At 47.5% G+C, this 24,935-nt stretch overlaps 1 protein-coding gene across 9 annotated transcripts in view; it reads right to left on the bottom strand.

Moving 5' to 3' along the window:
• RAPGEF2 (Rap guanine nucleotide exchange factor 2) overlaps window positions 1-24,935 on the bottom strand; it is a 213,866-nt gene that overhangs the window by 92,357 nt on the left and 96,574 nt on the right. For 7 of the 9 annotated variants that reach the window (XM_076073366.1, XM_076073363.1, XM_076073365.1 and 4 more), the window contains one exon: window positions 24,608-24,811. In XM_076073366.1, coding sequence (XP_075929481.1) covers window positions 24,608-24,811 — 204 coding nt within the window. Of the gene's footprint in view, window positions 1-4,448; window positions 4,890-7,376; window positions 7,937-24,607; window positions 24,812-24,935 lie in introns of those variants that run through there. The other 2 variants (XM_076073369.1, XM_076073370.1) reach the window with 2 other exon arrangements.

Here is a 24,935-nt window from a genome sequence, read left to right on the forward strand (position 1 = left end):
TTGAAGGCACCGTGCCCAATTCTCGGAATGAAATCAAAGTTCAGAACTTCTGGGTTCAAGCCCAAGTTTGGTGGCCCAATTCAAGCAAAATCATTATAAACTGGTCATCAACATCATCAGCAGCAGCCACTGTCTATCCGCTGCTGGATGTAGGCTTCCTTACACTGTCTCTGATGCAGCCCAAATCCGTTTCAAGGACAATGCGTACATTGTCAAAGCATATTTGTTTGCATGTTTTCACTGACGCGCCAAGTATGTGTGGTTAATACTGGCGTAATGCCTTGTACTCGTTGTCTATTCAGTGTTTGTACATCTTAACACCTCCTGTATTGCTGCCAGGAAGGATAAAGCTTCTTCTTCTTCCCTACACCATTGCCAACCATCGTCGTCCTGTCATGCCACGACCTTTGTCACTCTTGCACAATTAACAGATCTCATCGCTCCATCTCCGAAGTGGTTTTCCCTCTTGGAGGCATTCCCTCCTTTGGGCTGCTGTTCTTTGGCCACCGGCCATCATACCCTCTGTGCGTCGTGCCCAAGCCCACTTGCGTTTTTTAAATAATATTACGTCTCCGATTTGCGTTCCATCCGATTCGCCTGTGCCCCTCTTTCCGTCTCTCGGCGTATGTCCGAGCGTGCACCCCCCCCCCCTCTCTCGACGCCTCTTTTCAGCCTTTGTTCCGCTGCCTTTGTCGGCGTCCACGTTCATTGATCAACGTCATGGGGAGCGATGCGCACTCATTGACAGCGCGTTTTCTTAACGCACGTCGGTTATGTCGCTTTCCATTGCCACGAACTGGCACTTGCCACCGAATTCATCACGCTGGAGTTAGTATCAAGAGACGCAGTGGCCACATGCACACTTGACCATATAACGACATGGACCACTTTACATGGGGGAGATGAGAAAGATCAACTCCATGAGTCACTGGGAGAGGGACCTGCAACTCTGTCATTCCAGGGCTGTTTCGTCGCGAGGAAGTCATTTGTAGGAGCTTCTAATAGGCGGTGCACGGCGTTGGCTGCACAAACGGCGGCCGCCATCAAAAGAATACCGACCTTCGGATCAGCACTCCCCGGCCAATCCCTTAACAAATGCTAATCCTGGATGCGACATCGGCACGGCGAGCGCGACAAAGGTCTCCCCCATTGTGCGAGCTCGGTTGTTCTCCGGTGGCGCAAAGTTTGTTACACTGCTGGGGTTGTTGTCGCAAACTTCTCAAGCGACAGGAGGCTCTCTGTACTCTCCCTGCTGGAAAAACACAGCTACTGCGGTTCAAGCTAAATTTCACACGATGCCCTCCCCGAGCGCGGCGGTGAGGTTGGTTGCACAGCGCATCATGCGGAGTGGCGGTGAACACCGCTCGCGACCGAGTTCACTCGCTGTCGTCGGGTCCGTTTGCAGCAAAAGCCCTCGCACGCGCCTAAGCTTCTGTGCTGCATATTTTGGGCCGAATACATGAATGAACGCGAGTGCTTTAGAACAATACCCACGCAACCGCCTCGCGCGGTAGCATAATTTGTTGAAATGTAGTTTTGTCTACGGGAGCGGTGGCGCACGCCGGTTCAGCGAGCGGCACTGTGTTGAGACACCGGCCATGGTGGAAGCTAGTCATGGGCACCCCACCCCCTCCCATTGAACTTCACCAAATCAGTGGCTCACCAGTGTTTAACTCAATCGGCTCTCCCCTGGTTATAAAGCACAGTATAGAAACAAAACACATCAAGGTCAAGAGGTCAGCATGGCCAAGGTCAATGGAGCCCCTTACACCACCCCCCCCCCATCACTTCCTTCTGATAGATCCCAGAGTCTGCACATGTGTCCCACCCATCGCTACCTCCCCCCGATTGGTAGCACACTTGCCACGTCCTATTACAAAAGGCAAACATCGTTTATCCTAACCTTCCATGACATTGACAGCGTCTTCCATACGCACTGGTATTCAAAGACCAGAAATGTAAGCATAAAATATAGTAAACAGAACATGTGGTACAAAACAATATCATGCAGCCCAGTGAAAATCTTGAATGTCAGTAGAAATATCACTTCACAAGCATCACGTTGTCGTGTATGTCAAAGAGGCAAACAATTCATACCGTTTTGAATAAATTCAAAGTGTGAGCATACAGCAAACTCGTGAATAAGGTTCAATTGTGAAATACATTTGATTTTGCCGCACTGGCTGGTTCGAGAATGAAAAACGATGGGCAGAGCAGTGCAGGATATTAAACTGCTCTTCATATTATCAGGGTCCTGTACATATATAAAAAAAAATCGTGAAAAAAGAATCTGTATCACCATTTCATCATGGGCCTAAAAGATTTACTTAAAACTACAATTCACTGCACAAATTAATTACGTGTTGCTGCGGAATTTGTTATGAGGTTGGAACTGGCCCGAGAATATTGTCGCACTTGAGCAAATTCTGCTTGATAATATTGGTCTGGAAAGTCAATATGCTCATGGAAAAAAAACATATATTTTTATTTATATGTGGAAACAAAATGTGGCCCCGCTAAATCTTGTTTTTTTTATTTTAAGTCAAGGGATTCAACATGACATTTGCGGTCGAAGCCTTGAGATTTTTTTGTATTCGCATAGAGACTGGTACTAGTTCACAATTCATTTAGACAATTTTGGCCTACGACACTGGCGATGACACGCACACACTTCCTATGGTCTCCAACATCTATTTTACAGGCGGCGGCAAGCACGCTTTGCTAATTCCCTGTAGAAATTACTGAGCAGCTGTGATGGGAATATAACCGTCTCTACGAGGCAATCAAGCCGCCCTTGAATAAATTAATGTGAGCGTAATAATCAACATAACAATAGATTGTCACCATAACCAAGTTGTGATCTGTATCAGTCAAAATAAAATTAGAATAAGGCAAACTTGTTCTAATTTGAGCTCCGTGTACATATCTATTTAATTTTTCCCAGGTAAGGCCCACTGAGCCATATAAGAAGCGACTTGGCTACAAATGATAGCCTTACGAAGTGGCTCATCGCGTGGAAATTTATGGCCGCCAAATACTCTAAGTGCACATTTCTAAATGTGGAAGGGAAAAAAACAGAGGACCCGGATAAAAATCCACGTGACCACGGGGAGGACATGCAAACTCCCAATATACAGGCGTCAGGGTCGGGATCGAACCTACGACCTCTTATGTACCAGGCGAGGTAGTTAACATCTCACCACAATGGCACCCATTGGAGTTAACAGTCGTTTGGGCGCCCCCGTCAATATGTTTGTGTACACATTCGCCAGTTGCTGCACAAACTTAAAACGATGATGGATTACTCCAGGGGCTGCCAGGCTACGGGCGCCGACATGAGCAATTTTACAAACAATTACACAACAGCCTAAATGGGACTTGAAAGAAGAAAAAAAACAACAACACGAGTGCTCGCCCAATTTGATTCTACAATGAATAATCGTGGGCAGAAATTTCAGGAAATTGCCAAATCGTTAATACAGGACGTAAATATGGCATGCAATTGCCAGAGGATCAATGCTGTCAGTTAGGAATGCTCTTTCAGCAGGCCACTCAAGAAGGTCTTCAAATGACTGGTGAAAAAGTATCGATCTGCCACTGCCGAGGGGAAAAACAAAGCATCTGTCCAAGAGTTCACTGTACATGGGTTCGAAACCCACCGCTGGTCTTTGGGGCCACATGCCAGAAAGATCTTCGGGAATTATTTTGCCTTTATTAGTTTTTATATCTTTGCATCCATTTCATAAATCTTTGTGCATACGAATGTACTGTGCGAGTAGAATCAAGCCGCGAGGTTAGATTGCTTGACTCACATGCATAATGTTCAATCCTGTTCAAACAATTAAAGTAAAACTTTAATATAATCATCATCAGCCATGCTCACTCCACTGCCGGATTAAGGCCTTCTTAAGACATCACCATCTCTCACGATATTAAAATGTAATAACCCACAAAGCACCCACACAGAAGCTGATTTCATTGCTCCATTCCCTCGCGGGACATTCTAAACTTTTGTGGCAAGTCAAAAGCAGCAATTTTCTGCGGACAACGGCCCTCGTCGTGGGAATGTGAAATTTCCTCCAAATTAAACGAGCGTCACCCCAACGCCTATTCAAGTGTAAAGTGGCAGTTGTCATCCGCTGAAAAAAAAACCTCTTGGCTCCTTTAGTCACGGGGGACGGCGAGAGAGACGCGTTCAACCCACCACCCCCTTTAAAGAGGTCCCCATAAGTACGCGGCATTTCGCGATCGATGCCACGGCCAAATCAGCCTCTTGCGATTAACAAACAATTGATCAAGCACACACTGCGCGTCGGGCGCCTTACAAACGGAGTCGGGCGGTCATGGGACACGGCCTGCATCATTCTATTCCCACACAAAAGCCCCCGGCGCGGGCGGCCGCCCGTGAGATCTTGCAATTCCGTCGCGGCCACAAACGGGAAACTCACCTCCTGACTAACGCACATCGTTACGAGCTCCAGGCCCTTCATGGTTCATCTCCCACCTCCCCACCCCCGACACCCGCCGGCTTGACTGATGGCCGCTGTCAAGGGCTCAAACCCATGTCGGCCGCGCACACGCCCGCCACCCGGGTCTTCGTGACAAGCGCTCGAAATAAAGCGAACAAACAAACGAAGAAGAAGAAGAAAAAAAAGAAGCAGCACCGCAGCGGTCGATGGTGTGCGCGCGGCCGCCGTTACTTAAGGGCGCGAGGGAAAGCGCCGTCGCAGAGCCGAGGCAGGTTCCAGGGCAAGCCGCGGCTGTGAGAGGATTCACGGGAAAAAATGGCTGCTGGAGGGGGCGATTTCCACTCTTGCAGCTGTCACGGAGCGCTCTAGCTTCCCGATGGCAGCAAAAGGGCCCCGTTAAATAAATGGCTGTAATTCTAAACCTTTTCCCGCCCTGGCCTGCCAAACCCCCACCACCACCACCACCACCGCCGCACACACAGCCACTGGAGCGGCCACGACCACCCCCCCCCCCCACCTTCTAACCTCCTCCCCATCTCAGCCACATCCATTTCCCTAACAAATGCTATCCCCCATTGTCTCTTTGTGAGGCCAATCGCATGGGCATCCTGAAGCACGGTCAGTTCACAGGGGAGAATACAACCGGGTGGGGGGCAGGGAAAGGGGGGGGGGTAGGCACGGTCTCTAGCCCTAAGGAACCACCCATACACATGGCCACACGGGCACCCACCCACCCACCTAGAGACCCAGACACACAGACACCCACCTACACGGTCACACGGCCCACCCAGCTATTCAGCTATCCAGAATTTCAGACAGCGACCCACCCACCCATATATTCCGCCATGAACCCAAACACCCTTCGCCACCCAGAAATCCAGCCACCCAGGCATCCAGCAACCCATCCATCTAGCCACCAAGCCAAACGAGCAATTCAGCAATCTCGCCCTCCAACCACCCAGTCAGCCAACTATCCAGCTACCCATTCACGGAGAAACCGAGCCATCTAGCAATCCAGCCAGGCAGTATCCAAGTCACCCAGCAACCCATTAAATCTGGCTACCCCTGACCCAGCAATACATGCTGCTACCCAGCCCCCCCCCCCCAAAAAAAACATATACTGTACTGTAAATACTAAATGTTGTTATTAAAAACATTAAACCCTGGCTGAATCATTACATGTTTTTTTTTATCCCCCTCTTGGGATGTTTGGCATGGAGGATGTAAAAAAAAGTGTGACTTTTTCAAACGCCCACAAACATATCGTGAGCCTAGTTGCTGTTACCGCCTCCTCAAGGGACCCAACGCTGCACGAAGAGCACAAGGATTAGAGGATCAAGCCACCGATACATCCGGCTACCTGGTCATCCTGCCATCCACTTCTACTAAAGCCATTCTATTAAAGACCTTCCACGGGGCTGTTTGTTGCTGGCCACTTGATGTCAAGGCCATTTGGGGCCCTGTGCTCAGCAACCGTGACGGAGAAAAATAAAATATAAATAATACTGCGCTGTAGGCATTCAACGATGGATGGATGCACTGGACTACATTCATACAAATTGGATGCATGCATCGGGAATCATGCCTGTAACAATACATTATTTTCGATTCATATTCCGTGCTATATGGTACAGTGCTAAGGTCACCGGCTCACGTGACCTCCGCAGCCACTAGGGGCGCTACATTCAGAAACAACATCAAACAGAGTTAAAGGGCTCCATTCTTGAACACACACTGGTGACCCAGGATCGTGGCGATTAATCGCGTCACCGAGGGTGAAGGCGGTGAAGGGGCAGCCCTGAAAGTGCTTGCTCACGCCGCTGCTGGTGAATCGCTCGCAGATAAGGAGGAGGAAGATACAATCATAACACGCATAATGATACGGTGTAAGTAAATGATGATAACGCATTACTTTGTTCCGTATCTATCAGCCAGCAATTGCTTTGGGGGGAAAAAGCACGAAACGTCAACAATGCAAAGCTGGGTGTGGTGGTCCATGGGTGTGATTCAACGCCTTGGATATGGCTGGGTTTTTTGGATCACACAGAGATTGGCATGTGCTAAGGAACTCTCAAACACGCAGGGCTTAAATTACGACCAGTAGAATTTACGTGTGTCGACGATGGGTTTCTGGCCTATCCGCTACAGATTTTGTCAGAATTATATACTCACGTGCACAGAGTTCGTACAGGTACAGCACTCCAATTTGCTCCTCACAATCAACACACACTAGAAATATCTGGCCACACCTGCCAGATAGAACCCACCCAAACAAAATAAAAACTCCCAAGTCTCAGATTAAGCTTTCCTGTATAATGGACAACTGCAATGTTATTATTACCAAGAAACAATCTCAAGAAAGATGACACTGTGCTAACGATGATAACAACCCTTCAGGTTACAAATTCATTTCGGGCAGTAAAATTATTCAGGCGCCTCACGAAGTCAATATTCTTCTTGCTTAGATGCTGCTTAAACAGCAACGACTATAAGCAAAAATCCAGGTTATTAAACTACGAGGTGATGGCCAAGTCAAAAATCTCTCCGATGTGATTTCAGGTTGCGCCGCGCGCTGTTTTGGCAATGATGTCCCCACGTTTCGCCCGACGTGCCGAGACCTCCAACTCAGTTTCTGAAGATCGAATTCTCGAGCCCACGCGGTACGTGGCGCGAAACGTCAGGCGCCGTGCCGAACAACGCGCGGCAGGACGCGAAAAACACACCGGGAGAGCCGTTCGCAGGCACCACCACGAGAGCACTAACACGGGCGGCAGGCAGCGGAGAAACGAGGACGACAGCGACACGCACAAATCGCGCCCCGCTGCCATTCCCGCCCGCTCTCGTTGCCGAAATCCACGCGGCGAAAACAGACGGTGCGTGTGTAACAAAAAAAATGATAACGCTTACTTTTGACGACCACGGTCGCAGACAGTTGGCATAGCAACGCATGAGAAAAGCCATTTCCACACAGACAGCAGGGCTGATGAAAAAAGCAGCGAAGAAAAAAACTATTCTGACGTTCACGGAGATTTTTTTTCCTTCACCCCCCCCCCTCCCCAACCCCAACCCACTCTCTCTTTTATCCCTTTTCAATTTAAAACCCTGCCCTCTTCTCCCTTGCTGAAGCGGCACGATGGCAGGTGCAGGCAGCCGTGCTGGACGCTGGCTTTAACGTGCATTGTCCGTCGCCAAACGCAGGGTCGGTCCTTGCTTTGGCTGCGCTCCTCCGGACGCCGAATTCCGCACGGGAGCACGGATGCACCGCAAGTCCGGACGACGACGCCGGCAGGAAAATTGCTGCCGTGGCCGCTCGCCGCCACCCACCCAACCACCCACCCACCCACCGCCGCGCTCAGAGCCCTCTTGCGCTCAGCATCGCGAGCGATGGACCGTCACCGCGCTCTGCTCTCCGTGCCCATCGCTCTGCGTCGTAGCAACGCTCTCTCTGTATTCTCCCTACTCCTCTCCCTCCCTTGCCTGCATCCCTCCCCTCCCACCGCCACGTCCCTCGAGATCACGGCTTAAGCGGATTGGCTGATGGCAACGGCAAAACATCGACCGTGAAAGAGAGGGGTGGGGAAAAGGAGGAGAGAGAAAAAAATCAGGAGCCCGAGTGATTAAAATAAAACATGACGTCACCCTTAATAATGGACTGTCCGGCAAGCGTAACGTGCCTAAAAGCCTGCAGAGCTGCGTAATCGTTTAATCCCCGCGCTTTCTCTTGCAAATGTCAAAACCGCGGTGCGGCAGATTTCATGCAATGTACACGGCGGGTCGAACGCAGAATGAACGAGCAAACGGGCACCCGGGATGCGATTGTACATATTGTGAGCGTTGCACGTGGAGCGAGCGGATTATTTTACACAAGGGAATAAAGCATGACAAGAGGTAAAGGGGAAGAAAAAAATACCTGTATGCCGCAGGGGCAAGGTAGACAATGGTACTGTATGGAATTGTTCGATATTCTCTCTATTCTCGAGGAAAGTCAGGCACGTTTACAACACTTCACGTGCATCGTTTACAAGACGGCACCGAATGATGCCCTACTGTAACCCAAACATATTAATTTGCAACCTGTTGTCAAGCCACTACAGGAAGAAGGCGATGATCTTAAATATCAAGGATTTTAAGATGAGCTACGATCCGTGTCTATTTTTGGCATCATCGGAGAGACGAGAGTTGCCCAAAATTCACGAAAGTGTGCGGTTTGTGGAAGATGACGAAAATGTACTGAAGTGAATTATGTTAATGCACAAATTAAAAACAACAATCTCTCAGTAAGATATCATCAAACTGAAATGTTTGACTTCAATGTACACAAAAGGATATACAATTTCATTGCACCTGTACGTGAAACAGATTGTATACAATGTGTGCGAATGTAGAATTTTAATACCAATAATTAAGTGCTGGCACATATGACGACAAAGAAAATGCAGAGAAATTGACAATATATTTTTTTTAAACATTGTACATTTTCTTCTGAAAAATATATATATTTTTTTATACTTGTGCATTCTTAGATATATATATTTAATTGTCCGTTGTTTTCGTAATAAGTGTTTTAAAAACACCGCAGTCTGTGCTCACCGGTTGCCTGGGTGAAGAGTGGGCAACGTCATTGCTCAGTCCTGGCCAGCTGGCTCAACACTTAATAAATAAATAAATGGCGTGTTAATTCATCATCAGCCACGATCAACCCACTGCTGGATGAAGGCCTGCCCCCCAAAAGCCGCTGCCACTTGTCACCATTCGGCGATGTAATAATGCACCGAAGCGCGCATGCTGCACACGGGCCAACTTCCACCGCTCCATATCCTCGACGGACGAACTCTCTCTCTCTCAGAACCATTCCATTCCTTGGCCGACGGAGGAAAACGATTTTCCACGCGTAAACGCCCGCCGGCCCGCCGGCGCATTTAACCTGAGAAAAAGTTGCGTATGTCGCGGTGTCAGATGTCAACATTGGAAATCCATTAAAAAGGCCACTCGCCACTAAGTCACATAATTGGATAAGAAGTGACAGATCCTCAGCTGCTGCTCTTAGGACATCAAATTGCTGCGTTTGGTTTCAAGTGTTTTCGTTTCAACACATCTTCGTGTTACGTCAGCCCCCAAAGATTTTCTCCGCACACTGTGCTATGTGTGTGCACCACCGTAAATACTAAATATGGTATTGTGCGCGGAGAAAGGTCCAAAATGAATCACGTGTGCGGACATAAGTGCCACCCCTGTTGGTTAGTGGACTGCGAACATTTGTTCTAAAATTATATCGTACACCATTATAGGTGTACAAGACAATCATTGTAATACAAACTATTCATTTTGGAAATAGGTGTCATGTAAAAATGCCAACGCAAACGTACGTAGATTTGTGACATATGAAACTAGAACAAAATGATATTCGTCGCATTTCATTACGGGCGCCAATTGATTTTTTTGTTGCAAACAGACGAAAATATACGCACACTGCCATTGTGCTCCCTGCTAAAAATTCACACGCACGCACGGTGGCAGATTCATGCACGATTTAATGCCTGACTTATTACGAAGCCATCCATTCGATACGCAGCCACGTTATGAAAGGCCGCCACTCTATCTCCCACCGCAACACGCGGTGACTGCGATCGCATTAAGATTGTGCGCGTGGCTGTGGCGCCGTCGAGAGACGGGGGAGAGGGGTGGCGCGCGGGGGGGAAAAAAAAATAAACACATGCCGTGATTTCGGCGTTTTCTGAAATTATCTGCACGCCAGGCCGAAGGTGCGAGCGCGGGAGGGCTGCGCGGGGGGTAACGGGCCGCCGTTCCCTTCCGGCCGTTTTCACACGTGCGTGTGTTTCGCATCGTACGCAGCAAACCGTGCTAATCGGAGGTGCGGGGGGACGAGGACAACAAGCTAAACACAAAAAAGCAGATCTGAAGCAATGGGTTTTCAACCTTAGATGTAAAAAGTGCATAGCTCCGGTGTGGCTTCCTAATATCGGAAGGTAAGAGCGTTCCAGACGGCCGCAGAAGCGCATCCGAAAGCGCCGCGCGATGCGGCGACCGCCTTTGTTCGATGGCTATAGCCAAAAGCCGCACGGCGATCACCGCGCACCGCACACGCCACGCGCTCGGCCCTCAAGAGGGGTCACGAGGGTTAAGGTAGCAACCTCATCGCCGTGGAAGAACAGGCACCTGCCCATCACTCATCTTGCCCCCGCCATGCGCTTACTTTGAGGGATGTGGTTCGAATCCACGGCTACGGAATTACAAGGGGGTTAAGCAACATGAGAGAGGGGCTCTCGAATGAATATCACCTGAAAAAATGTTAGTCATTAGAATGTATCACCCTTGAATTTACAACTTAAAAGTTCGTTCCCAGAGTAAAAAAAAAAACTAAACATTTTTTTGCTTGTCACCCCAGATATAAACATACCTTGGTCTAGTTTCAATAACAACATTCAAATATTTTGGCCTCCACCCTCTGGAGGACCCAAAACATTACAATTTGGGTCACGTGTTTTTCTTGTTAAAAGCATCGACAACTATACGCCAAATTTCTGCCTTTTAATATTTCTATAGAACATTATTAGAATGTCACTCAGTTGCTCGCTCGCTCAATACCAGCTAAATATAATTAGATACCAAAAACAAAATTAGTTTCTTTTTTTCTGGTACACTGCATTAAACTTCTACTATTCTGATCACACTACCATGTGATCTTCAATAATGTCGGAAGAAGTAGACTTTTCAGGCAGGACACTGAATCTAAAACCTACCCTTCCTATCAAAGACTGCCATGTGATGTCTGATTGGAGGCAAGAAATTCGTTGAATGTATTTTACTTAAAGTAAACGTTTGTCTATAAAATACAGAACCCGATAATGCTGCACAATGCAAAATGTCACTTGAATTACAGATCGCGACACAGATTGTCCCCAACAAATGACAACTGCCCAGAGAGACCCGATGTTGCTATGGTGGTCACCCTTCCAATTGCCAACCAGACCCACAGACCATGATGCACCAAGTCAAAGCCGAGTAAGGGCTTTCAGTCATCTTCAGCAGTACTACGTGCCATACCACTCTCCACTGTAAACAACAACAATAATACATTTTGATTTAAAGCTTTCGTGACTGCAGTGATTCATATTCTTGGTTCTTTCGGTAAAGTCACGTTGAAGGGAAACAATAAAATAATAAAATATATATAAAACAATAAAATTCTCACGACGTTTCGACTGTAACACAAACAGTCATCATCAGGTGTGATAAACCAACGGCAAGAAGCATTTGAAATTCTTCTGGGTCACATCGCTGCAGACGTAGCAAGATCTAAAATCGCTGCAACCCTCAAAAACGCTAAGATGCCAACTAGCAACCTCAGCAAAGATGAGCGTTTTGAATTATATAAATTAAAAAAGAGGGATGATATTGTAGTCCTCTCAGCTGACAAAGGCAATGCTACTGTCGTCATGGATAAAATAGAATACAACAACAAAATTAAAGAATTACTCGACGATGGTAGTTATACAAAAATAAAAAGAGATCCCACCAAAAGCCTCGTCACACAAACCAACAAAATAATTTCTGATTCAACCGCATTAATTGATCAATCTAAACAGTTTTCGTTGAAATCTTCTGCTGCCAGGCCACCAAGATTATACGGCTTACCAAAAATACATAAAGTAGATACACCCCTTCGTCCCATCGTCTCTACTATCAACTCCCCCACCTACAAACCAGCTCGTTTTTTGTCTGAAATCCTGCGTCCTTTCACTGGAAAAACCACCTCTGCGGTACAAAATTCTACTCACCTAGTATCGACAATCAAGGGTATTTCCCTGTCCCCAGACGACCTGCTTGTCAGTTTTGATGTAGTTTCCTTATTCACCAAGGTTCCTGTACTTGACACCATTGCAATCATTGAAGACTTGGTTCATCAAGGACTAAACACTGAGGTACCCCACCCTGGTGAGACACTGCTTAACCAATACATACTTCACTTGGAATGGAACTTTCTACAAACAAACTGAGGGCACCCCAATGGGCTCCCCCCTATCTCCGGTTATAGCCAACATTTTCATGGAGAAATTTGAGACTGACGCCATCCAGACTGCCACTCTGCGCCCAACCTTATGGAAGAGGTACGTGGATGACACTTTTGTCATCTGGCCACATGGCCGGCCTGCTCTAGACCAATTCTTCGACTACATCAATTCCATACACCCAGCCATCAGATTTACCATGGAAGTCGAAAAAGATGGCAAGCTACCTTTTTTGGATGTCCTAATAAAAAAGAGACCTGATGGTTCAATGAGCCACTCTGTCGACAGGAAAGCTACCCATACGGATGCTTATCTGAAACCGGATTCCCACCACCATCCATCACAGAAGAATTCTCTCATCAAGACTCTGCACCATAGAGCCCAATGCATATCCGACCAGGAACACATAGGCAGTGAACTCAAGCACGTACACCAAGCTCTTAAGGCTAATGGTTACTCCGACTATACAATCCGCAAAGCTATCACTCAAACCATGAAGAAGGACCCTCCTGAGGAGCCTTTCAAAACCATCACTTTACCCTACATTGCAGAGATCACAAAAAAGATCTCCAAAATCTTGAATAAACACAAGATCCAGGTCCGTTTCAACACATTACATAAAATCCGTGATCTGGTTCCGTCTGTAAAATATGTGATTCCGGACATACAGTACCCTGGTGTCTACAAACTAAGTTGCCTCTGTGGGAGTAGTTACATTGGAGAAACCAAACGACATGTCTCGGACCGCATTCGTGAAAACAAAGCAGACCTTAAACACGGTAGGACCAACACCTCGGCCGTGGCAGATCACTGTTATAATTCAGTAGGCTCACATGACATTGACTTCTCCAAGACAGAGGTTCTTTGCAAGCCATCGGGCTACCATGAGAGATTAGTTCATGAGGCTATCCACATATACAAACACAGAAACAATTTCAACTGAGAAGATGGATTCTGGCTTAGCAATCATTGGAAGGATTTGATAAACCATTTCAGGTCTTAATTGATTGTTCACGCTTACGGTGGCTTTCAGACAGCATACATTAAATTTTCGTCTCCCCCTTCCTCTTTTCCGAACATAGATGGACTCGTCCTTCTAAACAAACTGTCAAATCGCTATCCGTGGCGCTAACGTTTTAAAAAATAAAGTACAAACACTGTTCAAAAATAAATAAATGCAACGTTTGAAAATAAATTAATAAATACAAACGGCCACTTCCTTCAAATGCTTCTTGCCGTTGATTTTTCACACCTGATGATGACTGTTTGTGTTACAGTCGAAACGTCATGAGAACTTTATTGTTTCATATATATTTTATTGTTTCCCTTCAACGTGACTTTACCGAAAGAACCAAGAATATATAACAACAATAATAGCCGCTGAACTTTGGCTAACTCTCATCACCGTTCCCCTCCGTGGGCAACTGAGAAAGCGAAGTCTAATGAGATCGCAGACCGAGATCACGTGGCGACCCGAGGTTGTTGTGCGCTGTAGAACGATCATTTGCCATCCACCGCAGTTTTCAACAAACACAGTATTCATTAGCAAGACGGAACCCGTTCACTCTTAAGCCATTGCTGCTCGTGAGTAAAACGCGTTGCCGGTAACAATTGCCGGCAACGATCTGCTCTAAAATTCCCCGACTATATCGTGGACTTCACCGGAGCGTCGCTGGAGAGATGCAGCCAACAAATCATACTGCTGGCGCTCATGTCAAGCAGAGTCAATCAGCAGAGCGTCTCCTCAAGCGAGCGGTTCCAATCTCGATTGGGGCGGGGGGAAGTTGAGCCGGTGAAGGGAATTCAGCATGTCTACGGAAGGAGCCAGCAGGCTCTCTCCGAAGAATGACCAGTTGGATTTCCATAAAGTGGTACTTGTATTTTTTTTTATCTACCCTTGGAGAGATAATGGGGCTGAGTCTACCCATAGCTGGGATTTGAATTCGCAACCCTTCTGACTGTGAGTCGGGCAGTCCAACCACCACGTCACATGGGCCTCAATTACAATTTCAGCCACCTAATCCTTTGACGTAGATTTACTATCAGTGAATTCCGGTTGAGCACTGCCATTTACATTTCATAGCCATGCCCATTCTCAAAAAGTCAAGCAGCCGTGTTGACTGCTTTTGCCCGGGAGCGGAGGACGGTGGAGGGGGGGGGGGGAAAGAGAGGCTGCAAACAAATACAAGGGAAAAAAAAGCCATAACACAGGAAGAACGGCGATCAATCAATCTGCGCAATCCATTAGCGTGCTCTGGCTGAGCAAACACTTCCGGAAAAACACAGCCCCCTGCCGCACTTACAAGAGGACAATGGCGGGCTTCTGCGCCAAAGTTATTGCATTTGCTATTTCGAAGGCAGGGATAAATCGGACTTAAATACAAGCTCACTAACACATGGGACACACGCGAGCGTGCAGAAATGCAATCCCAACAACCCACGTGAGAGCATGTGTCAAGGCATTTTTAGGAATAATTAACATGGTATGGGAATTGTTTTATAATACATGTAATGACTTGCACACAATTGGCTTAGGCGAGATGAATAAGTATAAGTTGGCTATAACAACATTATTAGGATCGTTGCATCTCGTATCCATATGCAGAGAGGACTCAAATGTATAAATGCATAAGAATTATGTTAAATGTTATTTGAACAGCCCAGTTGCACTGTGGTAGAGTGCCAAATCCACAAATGAAAAATCTGTTCAAATCCCGTTTAGGGGTTGGCTCAGCCCGTCATCCACTCCAGGGTCAATAAATTAAGTACCACATTGTGCGACATGAACAGAGGTTGTTTTATGGAAAAACTGGTCATTGCCATAGGAATGTGGAATTTACACAATTCACTCAGAGCCACCGATACAAAGTCAAAGTGAACGTTCGTTAATTTAGCACCGTGCGTCCTCGTTTCAAGCTCTAGAGCTTAAACTTATAAAACAAATAAATAAAAAATGTGCCTCCTCCCCCCTTGTGCTGAATGGAGCGTCTCATTAGTAAGGGAATTGGATAGCTGCACCCAGTCTCAACTGACTGCACAAATAACATTGTCACAGAATTAATGGCTGCTCACGTGCCTAGGCAATACTCAAGGCTTGAGAGGACACGTGGCCACATACAGCTTCAGGCTGCAAATTTAGTCATCAACCCTCGAGATGAGGTGGAGGCTCATTGGTGGCGTGATGGCGTCAGGAATTGTAAACATGTATGGATGTTGAACTTCTTTCGCAATGTACGCAGCCAACCGTGCTGATCGGAGGTGCTGTGGAAGGACAACAAGCTAAACACAAAAGGCAGTTCTAAATAAATGGGTTTTCAATCTATATATATAAAAGTGCATAGCTCCAGTGGCTTCCTAATATTGGAAGGGAGAGCGTTCCAGCCGGCCGCAGAAGCGCATCTGAAAGCGCGCGATGCGGTGACCGACTTTGTTTGATGATTAGCCAAAAGCCACTGCTGCGAGGATTACCCGGAGTTCGCGTTATGGTTTATGTGATGGTTTATACTCCTGTACGAGATCGGCAAGGTATTGTGGTTCATTTGAGGCAAGCGATTACCGTCCAACTTGTACGACCTCGTAACTGAAGGTACCCTCGCACAAATCAATCTCTGGCAGGAAAGACTTATTTTTGCGGGTTTTTTTTATTGCCCTCCGCAATTGTATTCCAATTTGTGCTCTCGACATCGCGTTAGGAGATGACGAATTTCATCGAGAACTCTCTCTGAGAGAGTGTTGGAACGTCATTGGCGTGGTCATTTTGCGTCCGGGGCTGAGACCATCAACCCGGGACAACTGGAGTACCCAGTTTAATCACAGGCGGCTGAAACCTGAATTCAAATGCAGGGTCTTAGTGGTTTGGGCTCAGCGCTCTGACCCTCTGACCTTTGAGCCAACCCAGCCACCGCTGGGGAGACTGATTGTTTAATGCCATGAATACAGTTATTACATACTCTTTGGTTCTTTCGGTAAAGTCACGTAGGTAAAAGATAAATAAAAAAAATGTATTAAATAAAATGAAAGAAAAAATGAAAACAACTAAATTAAATCACGACGTTTCGGAGGCAACACAAGCTTCCATCATCAGGTGTAACTAGCACAGCAAAATTACAAAATTATTGTTTCATTTCATTGATTTTTTTATTTATCTTTTACCTACGTGACTTTACCGAAAGAACCAAAGAGTATGGATCCTTGCAGTCACGAAAAACTTCAAATCTAGAATACAGTTATTGTTTCACAATCCATATCTGGTGGATAAGTGACAAAAATGGATTCTAATCTGTTTGTAACTCAAGGATAAACTTATTTTGCTCATGGCATACATTAATAGCGCATTAATGTCTACAACGTGAACATTATTACAAACAATTGACATTTATGTGCATGAAAATCCTTCACGGATACTAAAATAACCATTTTTTGAAGGGTCCTGTTTGGACCAATTCACCAATTCCTACTTACAGTCAACTTTCGGTTATCCAGTAAAATCAGTGGGCAACAGTAGCCCGGATAAAATACACACAGAGATAATAACACAAAACGTATAATTGAGGCTATGAAGACATATGTTGTGATAATATATGTAGAACAGAGAGGGTTCCGCTCCTATAAACGTCCGGTAGAACGCCAGCATTGATTCAATCCCAAAAAGCGGTCCAGAGTTTTTGCTCGCGTCGCACCAATAATGCTGAAATTGTGCACTCTCCCAGAATGCTGTGCGGCAGATGAGATGCGGCAAGCACTTTGTCTGTAATGAATGCGACCTCGTGACGTATTCGTCCGGCAACTGGAAGCCAATGCAGTTCGGCGAGCGCCGGACGGACACGGTCGGATCTTGCGAGTACCCGTCACGACACGTGCCAAAGAAAGTTCTGCACGGCTGCAGCTTGGCTATGGTTTTTTTTTTTTTGCCAGACGTCCCGTAGAGCAGCGAGTTGCAATAATTGAGCCTCCTTGGCACCCGCGGGAAGGGAGTTTCACAGCATCTGTGCGGTAATCCACCAACCCTCGCTGTTGCCTCCACAGCGCCGGATTACAGGCGACCACAGTGCAGCAGCGTTGCCACGGCCGCTCGCCTCACGGTCTCGCAACTTTGAAGGGAACCCGGGAGTACCGATAGAAAACCCACACGCATGAGAGGAGAGCACACGCATGTATAATCAGCAACCTACTTGCTGTACTACCGTCTTCCCTGCGTCACCGCCCCACCCCTCCGACCCGATATCCGAGTGTCCCCCCAAAAATGTGATCACATCAGGGTCGCTTCCAGAGTGACGGCTTTACAGGTGCGTGCCAACACACGCACAGGAAGCATGACGCGCATTGCACATTGTAAATTTTCACGTGGCAGCAACGTCAGTAATTGAGAATAATTGAGATCATAATTAAATAAAGTACGAGCCCAGAATAGCCGTGGCATCATCTGTTCATTTGATAAACGTGCGGGCATCGCACAGGATATTGTGTAAATGTCACATTTTTCTGCAAGATGCAGCCTGTGCGAGAATGCAAATTATGCGTGTTTTTTTTACGTGTGTGAGAAGCACTGATGCATTAGTCCAGTTAACCATGGCCATAGCGGTTCTATTACCGGCTGTGCAGTATTTGAACCTATCTTGGGAACTTCTCTTCGGTTGATTCAGTCTCATATTAGTAGCTTTGGACATTATCAGAGTTGTCTCTTTTGTTTGCATTTTGACTGCTTGTGTTGTGGTTATTGCAAACATGATGCCTCAAATAAAGGTGTCAGTTTTTGTGCCAGTTAAAAGGGTAAAACCTATTACTATAGCTTTGGACATGTGTAAAAGACCAGTACTGGTGGAGCAAAGACGGGTAGGCATGGTGCTAATCAAACTACGACATTACGCACCACGCTGGCCTTAACAGGTGTTCGCCACCAACAATTTCCTTCGTGGTCCATAACTCTATGTGAATGTGCAGCCGTGCAATGTCTCTGTTAGACTACTGCTGGCGGAAGGGCCTACAGTAGAGGGGGGCCTGTAGGTATTTTGGCCTCTCCTTCTACCCTGACCAGGCACCTTCGCAGAGGTGGGAGCGCCCACACTTTACACCCAACACAAACAGGCGACTTGCCCACCGACTAGACTGTGCCGTGCCCATTCATACCGCTGGGTGAAAAGAGGCGGTGATTGAACCAGCGGCCTCGGGATCGCAAGTCCACCGCGGCGAACATTACAGGGCGCCCGGCAGCGTCGCCTTGCAGGAGAAATGGGGGGATTGTTTTGTTGTTTTCTTATTTTTTGTGTGCCTCCTCTGCAAGGTCATAATTAAAGCCATTAACCCGGGCGGTTAACAGCTTTAATCGCGATCACGAATGCAATTCAGCAGGCTACATCGCTGCTGCTGCTGCTGCTACTTAAGCTTGCAAGGCTGAGTACACGCGCCCGGCCTCTCATCGCGATCACGGAACATTACACGATGGTACAAAAGTGGGGCCAGGATTTACCGTGCACGTTAATTTCTATATTCCCGCAAGAGGTAATGGTTCATAATAAAAGTGAATTATGAGACGCACAGAGAGGTTTACGTTGGGCCCATGTTCACGCATTCAGTGACGCCAACGAAGGAAAAGGATCAAAGCATTGAAAAAAAAGTGTGGCGAAGAAATACGGAGAGATGCTTTGCTTGCTATTTACACGGAGGGGCGGAAAGAGGAGCACGTGGATCAAGCGACAAACAACAAGGAGTGACATCGCATCGGCTGAAGTGGACTTGGGCCGGACATGTCGCTAGAAGAGAGACAATGGCCGACGGATGGATGCACGGATGGAGAGTCTTGTTCTCCTATAAAACAAAGTTTTCAGAAAGTGAATTGGATAAAACGCGATTTAGTGAACAGAACTACGTTGCGCAAGCACATAACGTCACACAAGGTGGGGATGCTGCTGGATGCTTCTAGATGCGACTCCCGCTCCTCACTCATTGTTCAGCCTGAGTACGCATCCCACGTTTTTTCGCACATTGTGCCTTACCCTATATTATTTAATATAACGCGATTTTTCCATAACGCGGTGTTCTTGAGCAACAGAACTACCGCGTTAAAGGAGAACAAACTGTATATTGAACTTCTTTCGCACCATACGTAGCCAACCACGCTCATCGGAAGTGTGGGGGAAGGACAACAAACTAAACACAAACAGCAGTTCTACACAACAAATACGTTTTCAATCTACATTTAAAAGTGCATAGCTCCAGTGGATTCCAAATGTCGGAAGGAAGGGCGTTCCAGTCGGCCGCAGAAGCGAATCTGAAAGCGTGCGATGCGGTGATAGTCTTTGGTCGATGGCGAAATGGATGATAGAGTGGCAGCCAACGGAAAAAAAACACGCCCAGGGCATGACTACCGCAGAGATGGAGTGACGAGGCTAGTTCTCATCTGCAAGAGCGAGATGGATTGTGGCATCGCGGGATTGTGAATGATGTCTACGGTGTGAGGAGGTCTCCGTCCGGCAGTGCATAGATCATGACAAATGGTGATGGTAATGATGATGATGATGTTGTATATTTTCAGTTATACTCAAACTTTAATCGAGCAGTGTTCAACTATCTTGGTGATTACAACCCGAGTGGAAGAAAATCCACATTTGTATTATAAGCACAAGCATCTCCATTGAATTATCATTGTTCATTTCCTACCAAATGTTCAGTCTACCCAGGTGATGCAATTTTCCCTCCTAGGGCTGATGATGCCGATGCTGCCGATGCTGATGATGATAGGGATCATGGTGATAATGAAACTGATGTTGGACGCTGATAATGATGTTGCTGATGTTTGAATGAAACTGACCCCTAGTTCGGATCTGAACTTGTCCTCTCCCAACTGGTCTATCACGCCAGCGTGCACCACCCACCTAATTCGGCAGGCGATTATCGTTAATATACCAAGTGGCCCAAAACTGGCTGTACCTTAATGTGCAATTTCTCAGCCACAAACGCCCCATGCGAGTTATAAATATATCTCTGTAAATAATTAACGTGCGCCCCACCTATTTTTTTTCCCCACCACTATCGATTTGTTTCTAAAATGAGTTGGGCTCAGCTTTAGAGGACAATGCTTGATCTGCCCGACCTACCTAGAAAGCTTGCTGGACTGTAATAGGAGGGGGTCATGCAACCTACACGGTAACCCCCACTGTGGTCTGTGCTGGCAGAGGAGGCACAGTAAAACGACACGAATTATTTCTCTCTCCCAAAGTGTGGCGAGCACCTGACCCCAAACATTGGCACGAGATCTCCTAAAAATATTGCTGCCATCATACACAGGAGTAGAATCGGTGCGCAGCTTTGGAATGACTGAAGCCATTTCATCAAGCGAGGGGGCGCGCACGTTTGTTGCTAGTTACAGAGGGTCTGGGTGCGAACCAGGTGGCCGCCCTGGTTAATACTGCGTTCTGTATTGTATGTATGATGAACATCTTTCGCGCCGTACGTAGCCAACCGTGCTAATCGGAGGTGCGGGCATTAACAATAAATACGTGCCGCCTGCTTCACAGTTGGACATTAAAAGATCTCGTCAACTGATTAAAAAAACGAGGAGACCATAGTCCCAATTATGAAAAGGTACTCGCAAATCATATATAACCTGTTAAGGCCACGTAGCAACATCGCGCCCCTACTATGAAGATACTGCGGACAATACTCGTCTGTAAAACATAGCGCTGGAAAACTGAGGTGAGAGTGTGGGGGGTGGGGGGGAGTGAAGGTCAATATTACATCTGCTGGATCGAAGCAATCTAATTGAAAAACATTTATACCTCAATGTCCGCTCTAATGCAAACACATGTGCCTACAGAAACATCCTTTTCAAAAACTTTAAAGATTCGCAATAAAATTTATAACGATATCACAAAACTCATCAGAATCGTAAGGCCTATTTATACACTGGCCAAAAGATTAATAATAACCGTTCGCGGGATATTTCATTACAGTACGCCGAAAGAAATCTCATGGAAAAGTCAGCAGTGATCCTTAGTTGAATTGTCTTCATTAGATTTGTTTTTATATGTTTATTTCAGCAGGAGAGCACCACTGAAGACTAATTCGAGACTGTTCCATCTCCGTGACATTGGACAATGCCCCCTTTTTTCAAGTGCCAACATTTCGCGTGACAAAACCCACCATGCGAAATCTCCCCCCGGAGAGCCCTCGTCGCGGCCAGCAGACCCTGACATCCAGCGCCTGGACACATCGCCATACGCACGGATAGAATTCGGCAAAACTGAGAGCGAGTCAACTAAACCCCCACGTAGGAGGCAATTGATAGTCAAGCACGAGCCCACTTGCTATACTGCCTCCTACAGGAACCACCTTGCTGGCTCCATGTCTGCACGATCCACCAACCCCACCGTTATTTTTTTAACGTATCGGCATCCAATTCAAGCATGCATTCCTTTATTTGACGTTGCGGTGAAAACAGCGGCCTCTAGTGGCTGTTGTCAACGTTAATGCATCATGCACCCATACCATCATCGCTAGCCATGAACTATCCACTGCTGAATGAGGGTCTCCCCAAGCCGTGCCCATCTCGCACGACCACGCCTCTTAATTTCGACCCCCCAAACAACTACCCTAGGTCGGGCACGGCATGCACGCACCAAACTGTGCTGCATACGAATCAAACACACATTGATTCTTACACGCAAAGATTCCATGCATGTATCCGGGGCTGAAGCATCAATGTTAATCGATGAAACAGTATTGTGAGACCACTACCGAATCCCATTGACGGCAGAAAAATAAAGATGAATCCATCCATTACACAAATATATATTTAAACTGGAGGAATCCGATGAGCTATAAAGCTCTTTTTCACAGATGTGCAGTAGGGGCAGGTTATATAATGTTACAACAAATACAAAAACACGATAAGAGTGCAAAGTATAGGAAAGGTAAGCAAATCACTGAAAAAATACAAATAAAACTGAACTATTTTTAATTTTTACTCGGTAAAAGTCACCAAAGCTAAAAGTTTCATTTTCATCAGCGACCTGGCCACAAATGATAGCTAAACGAAGTGGCTTACCACGTGGAAATTTATAGTGGCAAAGTAATGGCTCCGATCACGCAAGACCTCATTGCAACTTATTTTTAGTCGATTGCAAATTTGAGTCACATTCATCGTCAATGGAGGGTCTATTAATTAGACGAATGTTTGTAATGGACACATTTTTCATTTTTTTTTGCTGGATCCATCTCGGGCCTCTTTAAAACGCAGCGGGCATCCCCACATATCCCGCCTGCTGAAGGCAGGAAACCCCCTTAACAAGCCACGCCAAGCGGGAGGTGCTGACGATGCCGATGACGTCACCCTTACCTCCCGTCCAGCGGCACTCTTGGGAACAGAGGTGGGTTTAATGTGCTTCCAAATATTTTCGTTTCTGCCTCGTTAGTCGCGCAATTGCACAGGCAAATGGTAGAATAATCGCCGACTTAAACAACAGGACAAAGAAACTAGCTCCGACTAATGTGCATTGCTTCATGTGCATATGTATGCTGAACTTCTTTTGCACCGTACGTAGCCAACCACGCTAATGAGAGGTGTGGATTCTAAATTCTTGCAATTGCCATTGCGCGTCCAAATACGTACCCGGCTGTTTGCATCGCGCAGTAATTTTCCCATGAGCGACTACTGCACGAGAGATTCCGTTCGATGATCATCTAACAGCTTGCCGCCCCTTCATTGGCGCGTACGAAATCCATCATTCGCCGATTAACACTGCCCCATCGTGCACAGGGTATGCTACTGCAACAATGTGCATTCTGTTGCTGATGACTTCACGTGAATTGCAATGGAGACCACGAGTATTAAATGAACCGCGCCCTTGTGCCGTGGAGGGCTCTAAGCGTCCTCATTCATTCGTTCATTTAATTTGTTTGTTTTCCCATTCATTCATCCATTCAAGTGTTTGTTTCGGAAAAGGGTCCCCACTTTGTGAATTCATTCATTCCGACTTCAAAGCAGTGGGGGGGGGGGGGGGGTGAGCTCTCGCCGGCCGATGAATTAAATGGTCTCAAACATCTGCCTGCACGAGCGTGTGTGTGCGCTCTCTCCCAAACACCGCCAGTGGGGAGACAAAGGTGGTCGGAGCGTGGCGCTGGCCACCCACCCCCTCTCGCGTGCCGTGCCGGTCTACATAGGCGCTCGCTAACAGCGCTTGCCACAAACAGTCTGTTAAGGCTATAAGGGGCACCCTTGTCTTTTGCACACCTTCCCGAGGACATGCTAACATGAGTCAGGCATATCTGTCTGTACCAGACCACATTCGCACGTGCACGATTGTGTTTATGTACAAGGGTAGCGGCAGTCTAGTGGTCAGCGCCCGGCACGTTGAACCCCCTAGGTCGACTCAGCCTTAAATTCCTTTCCTGGTGAGGTCTCTAAGCATCAGCACTGGGGAGACAAAGACGGCACCGCAAGGTGTTGGCCACCTACCCCCTGATGCGACTTTAATATGTGCGCGCTAACAGCACTTACCCCATTTGTCTCTGAGAAGCTACATGGGGGATCTTTGCCTTTGTCTATCATATGTGTGTGGAAAGATGGAGGGAGAGTGAGGTGGTAGGCAGAGGAGTGACATTCGCGAAAACGAGCGGCGCGTTGAGGCCGCTTAGATGGGCAGCATAGGTGGTGCTTTTTGCCAGTCATCGCATTCAGATATCCCGTAACGCACGGGTCTGTTCCACGACTGCCCGCTGGCAAGCCTCCGACACATCGCGTAGCCTTGGCGGGCACAAAACCTGGGGCAATCACACGCGTGACATCGCAACACCACATCGGTGTTGCTGTGTTCCACCTGGGCGTGCACGTGTGAAAAACCAGGGATTGCGCAATGTTCACACACTCGCACGCGTGCGTTCGCCCGTGGACGTGCGTGCACCTGTGCGCCGGTTTTGCGAGTTCTTGCGCGTTACACTCCTGCACGCACTCGCGAGAACACACTCGCACGCGCGAGAACACGTCCACTCGCGAGAACACGTCCACTCGCGAGAACACGTGCACTCGCGAGAACACGTCCACTCGCGAGAACACGTGCACACGACGCGGTAGCAAACGAGCGCGTCCGCGCGCACCAGCCCGCCCGCACTCACCGTGGAGTACAGCCTGTGCGCGGGAGCGTGCGGGACGTAGTGGACGCTCGGCAGGGGCACCGGTGGCTTGGCCGCGGGCGGCTCGCCGGGGCAGTCCGTCACCGTCTGCCTGGCGCCGTCGTGCGTGATCCTCTTGAAGCGCCGGCGAGACTGCCGGAAGGAGGCCTGGCGCTGGAACTCCTCATGCTCGTCCATGAAATCCAGCTGCGCCACAAAGACAAAGAGATCCCCCCCACACCCCCGTGTAGTCTCGATAGATTTTTGGGGCGTGTGCTGTTGAGCGGGTGGCACACAAGGGGGGGGGGGGGGGGTGGGTGGCCAGCGTGGA

This window comes from Petromyzon marinus, chromosome 41 (genome assembly GCF_048934315.1).
Source record: "Petromyzon marinus isolate PM22_M1 ecotype Great Lakes invasive population chromosome 41, UKy_Petmar_22M1.pri1.0, whole genome shotgun sequence".
In the NCBI taxonomy this organism is placed as follows: Eukaryota; Metazoa; Chordata; class Hyperoartia; order Petromyzontiformes; family Petromyzontidae; genus Petromyzon; species Petromyzon marinus.